At 43.4% G+C, this 18,790-nt stretch overlaps 1 protein-coding gene and 1 long non-coding RNA gene across 2 annotated transcripts in view; one reads left to right on the top strand and one right to left on the bottom strand.

Moving 5' to 3' along the window:
* Positions 1-1,031: 1,031 nt before the first annotated feature.
* Positions 1,032-8,650, bottom strand: LOC144326172 (uncharacterized). The gene is made up of 2 exons (XR_013391340.1): positions 8,517-8,650; positions 1,032-2,499 (listed from the first exon to the last, which is right to left on the bottom strand). It is a non-coding gene; the product is annotated as an uncharacterized LOC144326172 (long non-coding RNA).
* A 570-nt stretch (positions 8,651-9,220) lies between these two features.
* The window catches only part of SLC9A6 (solute carrier family 9 member A6), a 44,023-nt gene continuing 34,453 nt past the window's right edge, over positions 9,221-18,790 (top strand). Inside the window, exons 1-3 of the mRNA XM_028714199.2 lie at positions 9,221-9,560; positions 15,317-15,516; positions 16,186-16,263. Of these exons, the coding sequence (XP_028570032.1) occupies positions 9,221-9,560; positions 15,317-15,516; positions 16,186-16,263 (618 nt within the window). The remainder of the gene's footprint in view (positions 9,561-15,316; positions 15,517-16,185; positions 16,264-18,790) is intronic.

The following is an 18,790-nucleotide window of genomic DNA, read 5'->3' as shown; positions in this document are numbered from 1 at the left end:
TGATACCAAAACTTCCATAAAGGCGCAGTAGTTACAGTTAACATTAATATATTATATGTATGTGATTCCTTGTGATAAGCAGAGATTTGTTTATAAAACAAATAAACATGTAAGCAGGTAAATTCGATGACAGCAAGATATGCTTTATACTCTCATGTCTTCAATTCACTATGACAGCTGACAGAAATGGAATCCAAAAACTTCCCCCTGCATTTAGTGGCTTTTACTCTGAATGAAGCAACTCTCCAGGTTACATACTATCATGTGCTTATAGCAGGAAGCCCAGATTCTTTCAAATCCAAGTATTTAATTCTCTTTAATAATAGCTCGAAATAATGTTCTGTAATATCAGTATACAACCGGCACTGAAAGATATAATGAGCCAAAGCCTCACAGACACTAGGATGTTGCACTGGGACCCCATGAAATCTCCCCAACGGCACCATGGATTCCATTTGTTCGAAATGTAATTGAGTGAAAGCTTTCCAATAGTCAATTGTCAAAGGGAATAACAAAGCATTTTTCATATTGATGCTGATGTTTTACATTTCCCAACCATTTCACTGTTCTTGAGGATGTGGGAATTCTGGTTTTTCTTTGGATTAGATACTGTAGATTAAGTTAGTGTTAATATGTCTATGGCCATCTGACCAATTATTCTCTAAGCTATCTCTGTTGAAAATGGTAAATGCTTTATTTTCCTTGGTCTCTGGGGCAAGTGGCAAGGTATCAAAGGTAGTATTTTTTTAGTCTGCACATTTAGATAATAAGACAGATATATTTGTGGGGTCCTTCAATACAGCTCTGACTTGATTGGGTAGATAAGATTGGGTAGAATCATAAAATCACAGAATTGAAAAGGACTCCAAGGGCATCTAGTCTAATTCCCTGAAATACAAGTTATTAAATTGCTAAATAAACTGCTTTTATTATTTCAGTTTCCATGCTGCTATTCCACTCACAACATAACAATAAAAAATACAAATCAATACACATCAATACATCATTAACAATAACAGTTTAAATGCTAATTTATTTCAAAACATAATATGGCAATCCAAATAAATAATTCATTTTGATAATATAGATGTTATATTTTAATTCATGATAAAATAAACTTTCAATCATGAAAACATATCAATTGATGTCTGTTGTTGTTGTTGTTGTTGTTTAGTTGTGTCCAACTCTTCATGACCCCATGGACCATATAAATCAGAATTGGATATTTGCTTGTTAAAATTAGTTCCTGACCTTGATCCCAAAGGAGCCTTGGTCTGTGGGAACATAATGATAAACATTTCCAGTACCATCAGATATAAACGGTTAAATAACCAGCAGCCAGTATGTGGCAGTAGTAACAAATAAAGTGCATAACACTTTTTTCCACAGAGGCTAAAAACTGAAGTGCACATAGTTTGTATTAGCTGGGTCACATACTATAAACGTGCACTAATTAACCCTTGCACAAAGTCATTCTGTGTTGGCAACAGGTGGTTTCAGTCACCTCCTTCAGTCTGGCTTCTCAACAACTATCACAACACCCCTCCCTTTCCTCGATCTCATCTGGGGGGTGGGCATAACTAGGGCAGCCAAAAGGATACCCCCCAGCCCCCACCCAAAGGGAACCCTTGTATTTCGCCCCACCACCTTCTTTTCACCCCTGACCAAAATACTGGCAAGGGGCCTCTCCCCCGTGTGGTCTCCAACCGTGGCTCTCAAATGGTGTGGCAGCAGGAGAGAATGGCATGTGTCAAAGAAGCATTTAAACATTTCAGTGCAGTATAGTATGCTATCAATTGATTGATTGATTGTAGAATATGGATAAACGTATTTTCAAAATGAGAGCGAGACCATCAAGTGACAATGAGGACAATCCTAGCTGTTTTCCAATGTTTCCGTTATCAGTAAAAAAATTACCATACTTTTCCGTGTATAAGACTAGGATTTTTTTTACTAAAAATGTTAAAAGGGGGATAAGTCTTATACCCAGGGGCAATCTCCCCCCATTTTCTTAATTTTGAGTCGCCCAAAATAGGGGGAATCTTATACACGGAAAAATACAGTAAGGATTTTTCTTTTCTTTTATTCTGAAAGTGTTGGTCCACGGAAAAAAGTTTGAGCACCTATTATTTTTTGGGAGAACCACAGACAGCTTTAACACCTTCACCTTCACGAGTGATGTCAAAGTTACAGCGCCTGCTGTGTCTGTGTACAGACTGATACTGGACGGACATGTTTTGCTGCAGCTGGGGCAGAGGAAAGTGTCCGCTTTGGCTGCTGCAGGTGCACTATGGCAGTGCCTCTCTCTGCGCTCCTCCCAGCTGTCATTCCTCCTCTGGTCACTGCTGTGGATGCACCACCTGACCGTCTGTCTCCAGGCACTGGTAGTCATCTGCAAAGGATTCCCACATGGCGCGGTCTTTCAAAGCAGAACCAGTGAAGATCCTGTGTGAGTGTCTGGAGGCGGTTGGATGGCGGCTAACAGATTGAGGTTGAATCCTGACAAGACAGAAGTACTGTTATTGGGGGACAGGGGAGAGGCTGGTGAGGAGGACTCCCTGGTCCTGAACGGGGTAACTGTTCCTGAAGGACCAGGTGCGCAGCCTGGGAGTCATTTTGGACTCATCTCTGTCCATGGAGGCGTAAGTCAATTCTGTGTCCAGGGCAGCTCCATCTGGGACGCAGGCTGAGACCCTCCCTGCCCGCAGACTGGCCAGAGTGGTGCATGCTTCAGTTATCTCTTCCTTGGACTACTGCCATGTGCTCTACGTGGGGCTGCCTTTGAAGGTGACACGGAAACTGCAATTAATCCAGAATGCGGCAGCCAGACTGGGGACTGGGAGTGGCCGCCAGGACCACATAACACCGGTCTTGAAAGACCTACGTTGGCTCCCAGTACGTTTCCGAGCACAATTCAAAGGGACGGTGCTGACCGAAAGCCCTCAATGGCCTTGGCCCAGTAGACCTGAAGGAGTGCTTCCACCCCGGACGCCAGGGTCCCTCTCTGGCAAGATGTGAAGTTACAGGGAACCAGGCAGAGGGCCTTCTTGGTGGTGGTGCCCACCCTTGTGGAACGTCCTCCCAGCAGATGTCAAGGCAATAAGCAACTATCTGACTTTTAAAAGACATCTGAAAGCAGCCCTGTTTAGGGAAGTTTTGAATGACGGATGTTTTAACATATTTTTAATCTTTGTTGGAAGCCTCCCAGAGTGGCTGGGAAACCCAGCCGGGTGGGTGGGGTATAAATAAATTATGATGATGATGTCATGTTTGTTGTAATAAGGAGGAATAGAGCTTCCACACCTGGATCTGCTGGTCCTGTGGCTCCTGGTGCCTTGCCTTGCCTCCTGGGTGGGCCTGCCCTGGGCGCAATCACTGCTCTTCCAAGGGGACCCACTCCGGAACGGGGCCATCTTTACCCAGGGGTGCAAGGGGGGTGGGGCACCCGGGCGCTGATTTCTGCAGGGTGCCAGGTGCCTGCTGCTGAAGCCACCCAAGGTCTTAACTACTTACCTATTAGGAAATAATAAGTGGCAACTGCATCCATGGAATCAATGACACAGGCACTATTTAAAATAAATGAATCTTTAGAAGCCTTGACGAAGCAGTCTACAGAAAACTCTAAAAAACTGACAGATTTGACAACAAGGCTGGACTTGAACACTAAAAGTGTAACGTCTAATACAGAATCTATTAAAAAATTGATTGAGGAAAGTTCTGCAACTCGAAAGATTGCGGAAGATGCGAGAAATATTGCAGAAGAGGCACAGGAAAAACTTGCACCGATTTCTAAAAAAGTGAATGAGCATGAAGCGGCCCTATCTTTGTTGGAACTACAGAGGAAGGAGAGGAATTTGAAATTGAGACTAGTCCCTGAGAGTGAAGGGGACAACCTTGTGGATTTTATCACACAGGAGTTTTCGGAATTTTGGCAAGAAAATCTGAAGGAAGAAGAATTTAAGATAACAACAGCTTTTCAACTGGGCAGGAGACAAAATAGAAAACCAAGGGATTGCCTGATTACTCTAAGATCCAAAGAAGAAAGAGACAAAATATTAAATCTACATTACCAAAAAGCTTTGGAGATAGAAAATTCTCAAATACAAATCTTTAAGGACATCCCTAAATACATCTTGGAGGTGAGAGCCTTCTACAAGGATCTGGTCTACCTGCTGAAGAAGAACATCATACCTTTCAGGTGGGAGTTTCCACAAGGATTGTCCTTTAACTACAAAGGAAAGAAGGTCAAAATAAAGACAATTCAGGACAAAGAGCAGTTTCTGGAGAGAAACCAGGAGGACTTGCAGAAAGGAACAGTAGATCCAACCCCAGAAGAAAAAGAATCGACAGGTATCCTGAACCTAACATTTGGACTTAAACCACCGACTGAAGAGGAACAACAGCTTGGAGCAGTCGGAGGAACAGATACCTAATAACAAAATGTCTCTGCAATTCTTAAGTTGGAATTGTAATGGTCTCAACCTTCCCAGGAAAAGAAGCCAGGTTTTTCATATTTTGAAAAAAGAACAATTGGACTTGATCTGTTTACAAGAAACCCACGTGACTAGGACACATAGAAAACTACTTATAAATAAAAGATTAGGACAGGAATTTATTTCATCAGACAAAGTTAAGAAAAGAGGAGTGGTGATTTATGCAAAAGAAAAACTGGCCCCAAAGATGATACTTAAAGATGAACAAGGAAGATATTTGGCAATTGAAATACAAGTTCAAGGAGAAAAGCTCTTGATAGTTGGAATATACGCACCGAATGAAGGGAAGGCGGAATTTTTTAAGAAGTTGCATGAGACTTTAATGGACTATCTTGACTATAATATTGTAATGATGGGAGACATGAATGGTGTGGTCTCTACAAATATGGACAAGGCACAAAGACAGGTAATTTCCAAGGAAGGGAGATTACCAAAGACTTTCTTTGAAATGACTGAAAACATGGACTTGATTGATATCTGGAGAATAAGGAACCCTCTTGAAAGAGAGGGAACTTTTTTCTCTGAAGCAAAAATGACATGGACAAGAATCGACCAAATCTGGGTAACTAGTGGTATGGCGCCAAAGATAAAAAAAGGTAGAAATCTGCCCAAAGACTTGCTCTGACCATAACGCTGTGAAGATGGAAATGAAAGTAACAACAGCTGGATCCTTCAGATGGAGAATGAATGACTCCCTCTTTAGAGATGAAGAGATTTACAAAAAGGCCCAAAAAACATTGAAAGACTACTTTGAGATAAATTTGAGAACAAAGGTGGAGAAAAGAATAATTTGGGACGCAAGCAAAGCCGTGATGCGAGGTTTTCTAATACAACAGAACTCTATAAAAAGGAAAAAACAAAATGAGAAGAAAGAAAATTTTTTGGAAAAAATGAAAGAAGGAGAAAAGAAACTGAGGTCTAAACCAAAGTCTCATGAGATTTTGAGAGAAATTAAGTTCTATCAGATGCAGTATATGGAACTGATGAACAAAGAGATAGAATGGAAAATTAAGCAAATGAGACAAAGGACATTTGAATCAGCAGATAAATGTGGGAAACTTTTAGCATGGCAATTAAAAAAGAGGCAAAAATTGAACACGGTGACAAGCTTGGAGATGGATGGAAAGAATATTTACAAACCAAATGAGATAAGCAACTGCTTTCAAAGTTATTTCAGGAAACTATATGCACAAGGGCCAGTTAACGAAGAAGAAATAGAAGAATTTCTTAAGAAATATGGACTAAAAAAAATCTCAGAACAAAGTAAAATGATCTTGAATGAGAAAATATCAGGACAAGAAATAGAGGGGGCCATTCAAAATATGCAATTGGGAAAATCTCCAGGACCAGATGGTTTGACTGCTAGATATTACAAAGCATTGAAGGAATGGTTGGTACAACCATTGAGGGAAGTTTGTAATGAAATTTTGGAGGGGAAAAAGGCACCTGAATCGTGGAAAGAAGCTTTCATTTCACTTATACCGAAAACAGAGACTGAGAAGAACCAGGTTAAAAACTACCGCCCTATATCATTACTTAACGTGGACTATAAAATTTTTGCAGACATTTTGGCAAAAAGATTGAAGAGAGTGTTGGTAGGAGAGATTCATAAGGACCAGGCTGGCTTTCTCCCAGGGAGACATATGTCAGACAATGTGAGAAATATAATAGACATTATGGAATTTTTAGAAGTGAACATTAATACGAAAGCTGTTTTAATCTTTGTGGATGCGGAGAAAGCCTTTGACAATATTTGCTGGCGTTTTATGAAGAAGAATCTCCAAGGGATGGGGGTAGGCCAAGGTTTTGAAAACGGTATAGGTGCAATATACTCTGAACAAAAAGCAAAGCTGATTGTAAATAACGTGGTTATGGAAGAAATACCTATTGAAAAAGGAACATGACAGGGATGCCCAATATCCCCTTTACTCTTTATTTCGGTCTTGGAGGTTTTGTTAAATATGATTAGAGGGGACCAGCTGGTTAATGGAGTTCAGGTCGGAGCTAAACATTACAAATTGAGGGCATTTGCAGATGACTTAGTATTGACTTTGCAACAGCCAGAAACTAGTACTAAAAGAGTTTTAGAATTAATTGAAATATTTGGTCAAGTAGCAGGATTCAAATTGAATAAGCAGAAAACTAAAGTTTTGGAGAAAAATCTAACAAATATTGAAAAAGAGAGGTTTCAGAGTGAAACAGGTTTGATGATAGAAAAGAAAGTGAAGTACCTGGGGGTAAATTTAACAGCTAAGAATGTGAACCTATTTAAAGACAATTATGATAAATGCTGGACAGAAGTAAAGAAAGACTTAGATATATGGTCAAGGCTGAGACTTTCCTTGTTAGGCCGAATTGCTGTCATCAAGATGAATGTATTGCCTAGAATGCTGTTTTTATTTCAGACATTGCAGATTGTGGACAAGATGGACTGTTTCAAGAAGTGGCAGAAAGACATATCTAAATTTGTCTGGCAGGGCAAAAAGCCCAGAATAAAATTTAAGATATTAACTGATGCAAAAGATAGAGGGGGGTTTGCCCTGCCGGACTTAAGACTGTACTATGAATCGGCAGCCTTTTGCTGGTTGAAAGATTGGCTACTTCTTGAGAACACGGACATTTTGGATTTGGAAGGGTTTGATAACAGATTTGGTTGGCATGCATATATATATGGTATGACAAGGTAAAAATGCATAAAGGCTTTAAAAACCATATTGTTAGGAAAGCATTATACAATGTCTGGATGCGGTATAAAGACTTATTGGAAAGTAAAACTCCCAGGTGGTTATCACCAATGGAAGCCAGGGAAGTGAAAAAACTCAATATGGGGTCTAAATGGCCAAAATATTGGGAAATTTTAGAGCAAGATGGTGGAGAAATTAAATTACAGAGCTATGAGAAATTAAAGCCTAAACTACGAGATTGGCTTCATTACCTTCAGATAAATGAGGTATTTAAACAGGACAGGAAAATAGGCTTCCAGACGGAGAGGTCAAAACTAGAAACAGAACTGTTAGAACCCAATACTAAGAACCTGTCAAGAATGTATAATTTGCTGTTGAAATGGAATACACAGGATGAAACGGTGAAATCAGCCATGATCAAATGGGCACAAGACATCGGTCATGATATTATGTTTGCTGACTGGGAACAGTTATGGACCACCAGTGTTAAGTTCACGGCATGTAATGCCTTAAGAGAAAATATTATGAAAATGATTTACAGGTGGTACATGACCCCAGTCAAGCTTGCAAAAATTTATCATTTGCCCAATAATAAATGTTGGAAATGTAATGAGGCTGAAGGTACTTTCTACCACCTTTGGTGGACCTGCCCGAAGATTAAAGCCTTTTGGGAAATGATCTACAATGAAATTAAGAAAGTCCTTAAAAGGACTTTTCCTAAGAAACCTGAGGCTTTTCTCTTGGGCATGGTAGGCCAATTGGTGCTAAAGAAGGATAGGACGTTTTTTATGTATGCTACTACAGCAGCAAGGATTCTTTTAGCAAAGTATTGGAAGACACAAGAACTACCCACGCTGGAAGAATGGCAGACGAAGGTGATCGACTACATGGGACTGGCGGAGATGACTGGCAGAATCCGTGACCAGGGGAAAGAGACAGTGGAAGAAGACTGGAAGAAATTCAAAATATATCTTAAAAATTGTTGTAAAATTGAGGAGTGTTAAGATGTCAAGGAATTGGGAAATAGAGAATTGCAGCTGTAATCAATAAGTTAAAGAAGAACTTAAAAGAAATTGAATTGAATAATTAGTTAATTGGAGGAGTTGCTGAAGAAATGTAAAACAAGGATGCAGAAAAGGGGAGGTATGGGGAAGTCCGGGAAGTAAGGTGTATGAAAATAAGAATATGAAGTTATACATGTTTATATGTTTGTATGTCTGGTATTGTGTATTGTTTGTATTTATTTTTTGTGTTTGGAAAACCAATAAAAATTTATTTAAAAAAAAAAGGAAATAATAAATAATTTGGATCAAGCTAGAAAAACAAAATACATATATACCTAGGTATTACTGATGCTCCCTGGCCAGGGCAGGCCTCCTGGCGAGAAGTTGGGCTGCGGCACCCAAGCAGCCTGGCAGTGCCTGCTGGCCTATAGCAACGCCCTGCTCTCCATCCTCACCCCGTCCTGGGGGAAGCAGGTGCGTCCCTTGCTGGGGGAGGGGGAGCCGTTCCCCGCCACGCGCGGAGGGCGGGTCAGCTGCACCGGTTGGTGTCCCGCATGCCCCGCGGACCAGGCTGGGAGCAGGAACGAGGCGGGGCGAGGTTTCTGCAGCAGCCTCTTCCTTTTGGAAGGCGAAGCAGCGGGGCTAGATTAGAACAACGGCGGCGCTTGGCAGACGCAACTAAATTTGGGGGTGCTGGGCGGTTCTTTGCACCCCAGACGGCCCTGCATGATGTCACGTTTGTTGTAACAAGGAGGAATAGAGCTTCTTCCACACCGAGATCATCCTGCGGCCCCTGCTGCCGCCTCGCCTCGCCTCCTGGGCGGGCCTGCGCCCTGGGCGCGACCGCTGCGCTTCCCAGGGGACCCACTCCGGAGCCAACCCTGCGCTCCGCCGCGCGCCCGGCGCTGCTCTCCCTACGGCGCCTGCTCCTCGCGCGCCCCTGCTGGCCGCGCCTGCTCGGCCTGGGATCGGCGCTTCCTCCTCCCTCTCCAGTCCCGGCTGCGGGGAGGGAAGAAGCGGAGGGGGACCCGGAGGAGCCATGGCTGCCCTGGCCCAGCTGCCGCGGGGCGGCTGGAGAGCCGGGCCGGCGGGACACCTGGGGGACCCTGGCCGGCGGCAGCAGCGGCTGCTCCTGGGGCTGCTGCTGGCGGCGGCGGGGCTGGGCGCCCGGGCAGAGCCGCTGCTGGCCTCCGGAGCGCGGCCCGTGGCGCTAGAGGAGGAGATTGTGTCCGAGAAGGCGGCCGAAGCCAGCCACCGCCAGGACAGCGCCAACCTGCTCATCTTCATCCTCCTGCTCACCCTCACCATCCTCACCATCTGGCTTTTCAAGCACCGCCGCGCGCGCTTCCTGCACGAGACGGGCCTGGCCATGATCTACGGTGGGTGCAGCGCGCCGCGCTGGGTGCAGGGAGGGAGGGTGGCAGAGACCCCCTGGCGGGCACCCGGGCCACTTTCCAAGGGGGCCCGTCGGCCATTTAGCAGCAGGGATGCAGGCGTGCCGGATGTACGTATGAGCTAAAAAAGCTATAAGTTAGGGGCCCCCCTCTCTTGGGGGCCCCCAAAAAAATGAAAGGGAAAAAAAATCCTGGATGTACATTTAAAAAAAAATAAGATAAAAAAAGAAATAAAATAAAACCTACATACAGCAACAGCAACAATACCTACAGTATTATGTGCAAATTTCTTCAGGTACCTATTAGGTCCATAAATTACCATATCATATAGTCAACACAAAAAACAGTGGCAATTTGTTGTGGACAAAGGACAGCTGGACATAGAAAGGGCCCCATTAACTTCAGGAGCTGAGGGCTTCATCAAACCTCAATCCAGCCCTGGATGCAGCGCCGCTCCACTGTGGCCCCACGGTGCTCCACCCCCCCCCTTTGAGGCATCTTCCCTTGCTCCCACCGCCTGCCCACATCTGTGTGTGGCGCCCACACCTAGGAGAGGGGCAGGGGGAATTGCTGGGGCCATTATCAACGTGTGTGGCAGCAAGTCCACTGCCTACCTGTGCGCACACCTTTAGATTCAGGACGTGCACGGTTTCCTTCATGCATATGATGAAGTAAGCTGCTGCGTCCGAAATAAAGGTCGTGTTTATTAGCCCTCCGGGTATCGTGAAACCATTTGTTTTTCCATGTTCAGAGGCGCTCCGTGAGCATAAGCAACAGGTAAGATGGTTGTATTGCTGCTCTTTCTGGAGCTTCCCACACAAGGTGAGGCTTGGTGACAGAATGCCTGGCCGAAAGGTGCCAAGGTTGAGACAACAGAGCTTCTTTTTTTGCCTTGCACTCCCTTTCACACAAAAATAAAAAGAAACGCCTGCCTTACTACGTAGTTGCCATTCTGCTCACAGTGCAGAATCCCTGAAACTGCCACACTCTTGCCCCGGACCTGCCACCCTGTGGGCAGTTTATGGCCTTTGGACAGTGCTGCTGCGAGGTTAGGAAACAAATCCATTAGTTTGGGACTCCTGAGGACCCCACTATACCTGTGAGATGGTGATTTGGTTTCCTCACTCTGATCGCATCTTATAGCGGGATTAATAGTCACAAAGTGTTTTACAATCGGCTCCTGTTAGAGCTGACATGGGGGGAAAGTCCAGCTGGGATCACAAAGTGTTGGTCCCTAGTTCTCATGCACAGGATCACAGCTCAGAACCATAAGAAGAGCCTCCTGGATCAGAGCAAAGGCCGATCTAGCCCAGCATCCTGTTCTCAGTGACCAACCTGATGCCTGGAGGAGGGTCTAGCAGGACAGGAATGCAGCAGCGCCCTCCCCAATTGGGGTTCCCAGCAGTGGGCAGACAGGCATTCTGCCTCCAAGAGCAAGGGGGCGCCTACTGCTGATAGCCTTCTGCTCCATTACGGTAGTTTGTCCAACCCTCTTCAGGATTAGTATGCCAGGTGTGTTATTATTCTCACCAGCCATCTTGGAGGTAGCTCTTTTTTAATCCTGCTTTTTACAGGCAGGGTGGGTTTGATTTAAATCAAATCAATTTAAACCACAATTTAAATCACTAGTCAGTAAGACTTGATTTAAATCATTATTTTTTTACAGAAAGACTCATTCTTGCTGGTATATTCTTAATATTTACAACCAGAGGAAGGTTTCCTTTTTAGAACATTAAATTTTCAGAGTCATTTTGACAGTTCTATAAAAAATTACTGATTTAGTTATACTGTTAGAAATACATAGAAAGATAATTATGTAATTATGGTGAGGTTTAATAAGTTAACAGTTTATATTTGGACAACTTTTCTGCTGTACTTGATTGGAAGGAGAAAAATAATCATTTCCTTAATGACAATTTAAACAATTTACTGTATTTAACTAAAACAATAACATTATAGCATATGTATCCATGTTTGTGAACTGATGTAGTTAAACATTTTTTTAAAAAACAACACACACCTTAGACTGAGTTTTAGCACACATGAAAAACTTAAAACAAATCCTTATTTCCTGATGAATAGCCTCTGGACTATAATGTAACTTAGATAGAATACTATCTTTAGGAAGATTTTTCCTCCAGAAATATTTTATTTTTAAAATCCAATTTAAATCAAAAGAATCCTATTTAAATCAACAAAATCTGATTATATCAACAAAATCCTATTTTTTATTTTAAAAAATCATTGATTTCTCCCACCCTGCTTTATACAAATCTACGTTGCGGAACACTGTGTGCGGTTCTGGTGAAGGAGAAGGCAGAGCTGGAAAAGTTTCTGAGAAGGGCAACTGAAATGATCAGGGGATGGCAGCCATTTTCCCTATGAGGAAAATGGACATGATAAAGGCCTATGCAATTCAGTGTGGGAAAAGTGGGTAATCTTTTCTTCCCCCTCTCCTATAGGGCTAGAATCCAAGGTCATCCAATGAAGTGGATCCATTTTTTTTTATTTTTTAAAAAATCATTGATTTTTATTCACCTTGTTTACAGGTGAGGGTGAGAGATTTGGACCTTCTGAAGGCTATCTAGTGAGTTTGTGGCCAAACAGGCATTTGAACTGAGAGTTCCCCAAATCCAATACTGTACAGTGGTACCTCGGGTTACAGACGCTTCAGGTTACAGACTCTGCTAACACAGAAATCTGCTAACCTCGGGTTAAGAACTTTGCTTCAGGATGAGAACAGAAATTGTGCTCTGGTGGCGTGGAGGCAGCAGGAGGCCCCATTAGCTAAAGTGGTACCTCTGGTTAAGAACAGTTTTAGGTCAAGAACAGACCTCCAGAACGAATTAAGTACCACTGTATTCTAGATCCTGACTGGTAACAAGCTTTCTCTTTCGAACATAGGAATCCCTTAACTTTGGCAGGGCCAGTAATGCTTGTACACATATACCATTAATCTGTTCTTCCTTCCAGTGCTGCTTTAAACATTTTTTAGAGAGCTGATGGGAAATCGACAGCACTTCCTTTGCTACCTCTCCAGTACATGACTTGTGACACTTGGTTATTTTACTAGGGTAGTCACAAGAATGGTGCTGGAAAGTTTGAGACCTTAAACTCTTTGGAGAGAAAGCTGATTGCTCAACAGAAACAAACTAAAAACTGCAAGAAGTTTAAATTACTTTGTCTTAGATTCCCAAGTGATCAGGCTAGATATATCTGAGCTTGCTTATTACGAAGTTGCTAACTGAGCAAGGAAGCAAACATAACACCTGAGTTATATATAGAGAATGGTCTGCAAACATTTGGAATGGTTGTGTGCTACATATTTTTAAGAATTGGTGCCAATGCATACCTATGTTCCTATTTTAAAAGTTTGCAATAGATTATTGTACTTTCTTTGTAATTCCAGTGCTTACCATGGGGCCTAGTGACTTGAGCTTGGACATGGGAGACCCCCCAAAGTCCGGCCAGCTGCAGAGGTTTTTGGGTAGTCCACAAAAGCAAGAATCTTGTGGCACTGTGAACAATAATGCCACTACAAATCTGGTAGTTTTCAGGGTGGCCTGAGACACACTGTCTTTATCACAGAGTTGTTATGAAGCTGAAAGAACAACACTTATAAATTGATTCTTAAGAAATGTAAAGCCATTTGTAATAGTGGGAAAAATTTGCATAGATGGCCAAACCAGACCTCCAGACCAGGGACTAACCACCAGTAGCTTATATCCTTTGTTGTGTATCTTTTATATTCGTTTTATATGTTTTTATATTTCTGTAAAACTGTCTTGCGTCGTTTTTGAGAAAGATGGCTAAAGAGATTCAATAAATAATATCGTACTTAGATGTATTGGTTGCTTTCGCCTCTTGTTGGTTACCAGATCTGTTCATAAGCAGCTTCTCTTTCTGAGAAGTGAAGCAAGTGCTGTTTCTCAAGTCCTGTTCCTCGTCCTCTCTCATATAGGCAAGGACTTTACCCATGTGCTCAGGGTACAGAGTACAGTGGTACCTTGATTCTCAAACTTAATCCGTTCCAGAAGTCTGTTCCAAAACCAAAGCTTTCTAAAAGCAAGATGCACTTTCCCATAGAAAGTAATTCAAAACGGATTAATCTGTTCCAGACTTTTAAAAACAACCCTAAAACAGCAATTGAACATGAATTTTACTATCTAACGAGACCATGGATCCATAAAATGAAAGCAATAAATGATGCACTGCAGTCACACAGTCAGTCAATCAATCAGTAGCTGAACTGTGTACCACACAGTAACAAAAACAAAAAAGCCATGAAAACGCAAATGAATAGCAAAAACAGACAGACCTCAGTGTAACACTCAAAACAGAAGTGTGGCACTCAAAACAGATCATGTTTGGCTTCTGAAAAAAGTTCGCAAACCAGAACACTTCCTTCCGAGTTTGCAGTGTTTGGGTTCCAAGTTGTTTGAGTATCAAGGCATTTGAGAACCTAGGTACCATTGTAAAGCAAAGATATAGGTGACAGTGTCATGGAAATTTCCTTGGCTGAGCTTTTAAGAAGCCTCTGAGTTCCAAACCATCAATTCAGATTGCCGGGGGGGGGGGGGGGGCTTTCCAGAAGATCAGCACTATCAAATGGAATTCTGCTTTGTAGGGAACATTAACACCTGAGAAGCAGTGAAGAGGCTGATCTCCTGGAAGGAGGTGCCAGACCTGCGCAATGAAAAGGCTATAGGAAGAGCCGCCTAGTTCAGTATTTTCTATGCCTGCTGGTGGGCAGCATGGGTTCAGGCAGGGATGTGGAGATGCTGGGGATTGAACCAAGGAACTTTTGCATGCAATGTGTACGCTTTTGCTTCTGAGCTATGGCCCTTCCTTCCTTCTTCCTTCCTTCCTGGGAGGCAGGCAGGCTAACTGAGTGCAGGCTTCTTTTAGCAAGCTGGCCCAGCCCGGCCAATGCCTTAGGATGCTTCTTGTAGCACCAACCCCAGAAACGCTGCCCCTTCTCTGTCAGGGGACTCTAGCCACTTCCTTGCCCCCAGGCTACTCCGCTGTTGCTCAGCCTTCCTCTCTCCTCTCCCCTCTTGCTCCCTTTAGTCAATCTGTTATGCAAGATAGTTCCTAATAGCATCATGAGCATGTGTCATATGAGCATGGAGGGTTTGTCCAAGTGTTTCTCTCGCTATTTTTATGAGTCTTTATAGTAATTAAGTGCCTTGGAACTACAGACAGTCCAAGTTCCTTGTAGTCTGTACTTGCACATTTTTTAAAATGTGTTTACTTTGTGCATACATCACAGTTTCACTTGTGCACTTTACAAATGTGGCAAACAAAGCGGTTCTTTGAGTGTTACATCCTGAGATCTTGTAGCCCCAAGCCTTAAAATCTCTTGGCTGTGGCTGCAGTTCTTCTCATTCAGCGCTCCCTTTCACTTTATTTATTTACTGCCCACTAACAGGAATTCTCCCAGTAGCTTGCAGGTTAAAAAGGAAGATGCTAAACTATAAAAATAGAACATGAAACACAAAATCTAAAACGGCCTTTGTGAGCCTAGCACCCTCCTGATCAAAACTTCTCCCATCAGTCCAAAACAATACTCACCAGCCCTGGCCAGCATGGTCTTGCTTTCTGGGGCTGATGGCAGCGGTCGTCCAGAATATCTGAAGGGTACCTGGCTGGTGCGGTTTGATCGAAAACAAAATACAACCACAGCAGCAGAGTAAAACCGTTGGCAGACACTGAAAGAGCACTGAATTTACTATTCACAGGTGTCCTGGTGGGTGTCGTCCTTCGCTATGGCATCCACATTCCCAGTGATATCAACAACGTGACTTTAAGCTGCCCAGTGCAGACCAGCCCTGCAACTCTGTTGGTAAACCTCAGTGGGAAGTTCTACGAGTATACCCTGAAAGGGGAAATCAGTTCCCACGAACCTAATAACGTTCAGGATAATGAGATGCTCAGAAAGGTAAGCTGGTTTTCTCCCTTCTCTTCTTTGCCCCTCCACCCTAGAAAGGGTTTCTCAGTTCCACCTCTGGCTTTCCAAACCAGTCTGGTTGGGCTGGACTGACCAGGGCCAGTGGGCCCTGAAGCAACCAAGCAAGAAACCTGGTTTGGTAGGCTTTCTCATGTATCTCCTCCTCCTCCTCCTCCTCCTCCACCACCATCCCACTGGTCCTTCTGTGTTCTGTTATGGAAACCTGTTCATGTGCCCTGAATTCCTTTCCCATCCTTGTCTGCCCACCCTCATGCACTCCAAGGTAATTAGCTAATAGCACTATCTATTTCATCTTAAATTCCTTAGGTAGAGCCTCCAGAATGGAAGTTTCCTGTGTGTAGCCTTCTCCTTTTTTTCTCCCTGTACACACAAATCACATTTCTGTATTACCTAAAACTTTCCAGTTCCAGGTATGGTGAAAGGTGTTCCTGTTTAGAGTAATGGGAGCTTTTTCTTGTGAAATTATCCATTGTTCCCAGGTTGTAAAAGCAAAACATTTGGCTCCCTGAAGCAGTTGTGTTTGCTAACGTTTTTATTCTTGATTTAAAGTGAACTTAATTAAGCTTTATATACAGTCTTATGTAAAACTTTCCTTACCTGGATTTTTATTCGTTCTTTTTTAAAAAAAAACTTCTACAGGTGACATTCGATCCAGAAGTATTCTTCAACATCTTGCTCCCTCCAATTATATTTTATGCAGGATACAGCTTGAAAAGGGTATGTCCTTCCTCGTTTAAACCGATGCTTTAATATGTTGAAAGAAATTCTGGTGCTTTTACACCTTTGTCAGATGTGAATTCTGCTCTATCCTGTAGGGTTAGGTAATGATGCTGTCCATCTCAGCATTAATGTGTTAAAGGTGAAGGGACCCCTGACCATTAGGTCCAGTCGTGGCCGACTCTGGGGTTGCGGCGCTCATCTCGCTTTATTGGCCGAGGGAGCCGGCGTACAGCTTCCGGGTCATGTGGCCAGCATGACTAAGCCGCTTCTGGCGAATCAGAGCAGCGCACGGAAACGCCGTTTACCTTCCCGCCAGAGCGGTACCTATTTATCTACTTGCACTTTGACGTGCTTTCGAACTGCTAGGTTGGCAGGAGCAGGGACCGAGCAACGGGAGGACACAAAGCTTCTTTTTAAAAAGCTGTAGAGCTATTATAACTGTTTGCCAGCCTAGCCCACTTATTGAGCAAAACAAGCAAATTAGCACACCTCCTGCCCCCACCTGCTGCCTCTCCCCCTTGCCTTACTTTTAATGTCTTGGCCCCTCCCCCTCCTTGGCCCTTCCTCAGAGTCAGGTGTTGCAGGAGAACTGGCCCAGGAGGGTGCAGCCTGTGCTGCCATCACTTTTCTGGAATGGCAGAAAAGTTGCCACATGTCCGGAATTTGGAAGTCTATACAGTATTTTAGAAGTCTTTATTTTTGCAATTTCCCCCCAAAATAGCTCAAAAACTTATCAGTTATCTTTGAGATTTTGCTAAAAAGCTCAGCCACTTTGTTCAAAACTAAAAAAGCTCAACAGATTTGTGTCTAGATTTTGACTTTTTGAAATATGGCAACCCTATTTAACTTTCAAAGTTATTTTAAACTTTTAAGTGATGCTTCAGAAGAATTTAAAAAGTGAAGGGGAGAAGGAGAGGAGCAGCAACACAACACCCTGTCTTCTTATGCCACCCATGCCAACTTGTGCAACCTGTCCTGTGACTGAAAACAGGCTTTCTTGCACATCCAGGTATTGTTTGTAATGAATGGGACCTGCAGCAAAATGGAACATTCTTGTTCCAGTCAACCAGCCATGCTGTCCTCCACAACACACTCTTCATTCCCCCCTCACACCCCATTTTCAACTCCCCCTCCCCGTGTACCACCTTGTTAGCATTTCATGGCCAATGAGTGCACACAGTTACTGAGTGGGTTTCTCCTCCTTGTCTTTCTTCTCCTTATATTTTTAAACTTCTGGCAACCACAGGGTTCCTGTGAGTCTGCGCATGATTGATGCTGCTTTAGCTAGATGAGCCATGGTACTTATGTGGGATAATTTCTGCTGCAAGGAGTTTTTGTATTTGTATAGGCTCCCTGTGCTGTTTAGAATGTGTTACGTTGTGGGCAGTGAACCTCCATCTGAATCACAACTCCTCCGCCCCAATCAGGGCCTTGCTGGCTGGGGTTGATGGATCCTGAAATCCAGCAATGTTTGGGGGGGGGGCACAGGTTCCCCTCCTCAGGGGCAGGTTTTTTGTTGTTTATATGGGTGATAATCATTCCAACTTGGTTGACGTGGGAGTCCAGTGGAGCAATCTTGTGCATCTTTTGAACTCTGTTTTAAGCAATTGTTCAGACAGCTATTGAACTCAGAACAATATTTTGGAACCTTTGGAAGCTTCCAAACTCTGAATTCATTGCAAGGCTCTTTTGCCTCTCATATCTAGCCAACAACAATCTCTGGAGAACCTGCTCTTAATGAAACATTTTAGAAAAAGCAGAGGTTGGGCATACTTTCTCTCTGAAATGCTTGGCTGAAAGTTCCAGCTTCCTTAGGAGTCCGCCCCCCCCCCGCCCCCAAATCAGATGATAAACTGTGGTCATGTGAAACCTTTAAGATTATATAAATGAATAACTGTTTGATCATTAGTTGTGGCTGTTTGTTCTGTGTAGTAATACTTACAGTATAGACAGGTGCACACAGTTGGCATCTGCCTGTTTGGATTTATTGTGGCAGGAATTGGCCCGGGTGAGCCTTGTGCCCTCTCCCTTCTGCTGCTCTCTTCTGGCATTGGCCACGACAAAGAATTCAGAAGCTTTTGCATCTTCCTGACCCCATAGCTGGAGATGCTGGGTCCTTCTGCATGTAAAGCGGGTGCTCTCCCACTGAGCTCTCTTTCACCTTTCTTCTGTCAGGGAAAATCACTGTCTTAGAACGGAAGGCTTGCTTTGCTGCTTGTGATCAGGGCTCCAGCGTTCTGTTCCTGACGGTGGCAGCCAGGTGCCTCTGAGATGATCTCGGGCAGAGCCTGGAGGCAGTGGCTTTCCCTTGTTTGCTCTCAGCTATGCAGAGGGTTTTGCCACTGGAGGTTCAGCTGTTATAAGCTATTAGCTTTCAATATACCCATCCTCCACCAAGCTTTCTAACCCTTGTTAAAAAACCATCTAAACTAATGGCCTCCAACACATCTTTGGTAATGAGTTGCATAAATTAGTTATGCATGGTGTGAATAAGTGTTTTATTTATCTCTCCCTCTGTTTCTGG

This window comes from Podarcis muralis, chromosome Z, assembly GCF_964188315.1.
Source record: "Podarcis muralis chromosome Z, rPodMur119.hap1.1, whole genome shotgun sequence".
Taxonomy (NCBI): domain Eukaryota; kingdom Metazoa; phylum Chordata; class Lepidosauria; order Squamata; family Lacertidae; genus Podarcis; species Podarcis muralis.
This window is presented reverse-complemented; position numbering and strand designations above follow the sequence as displayed.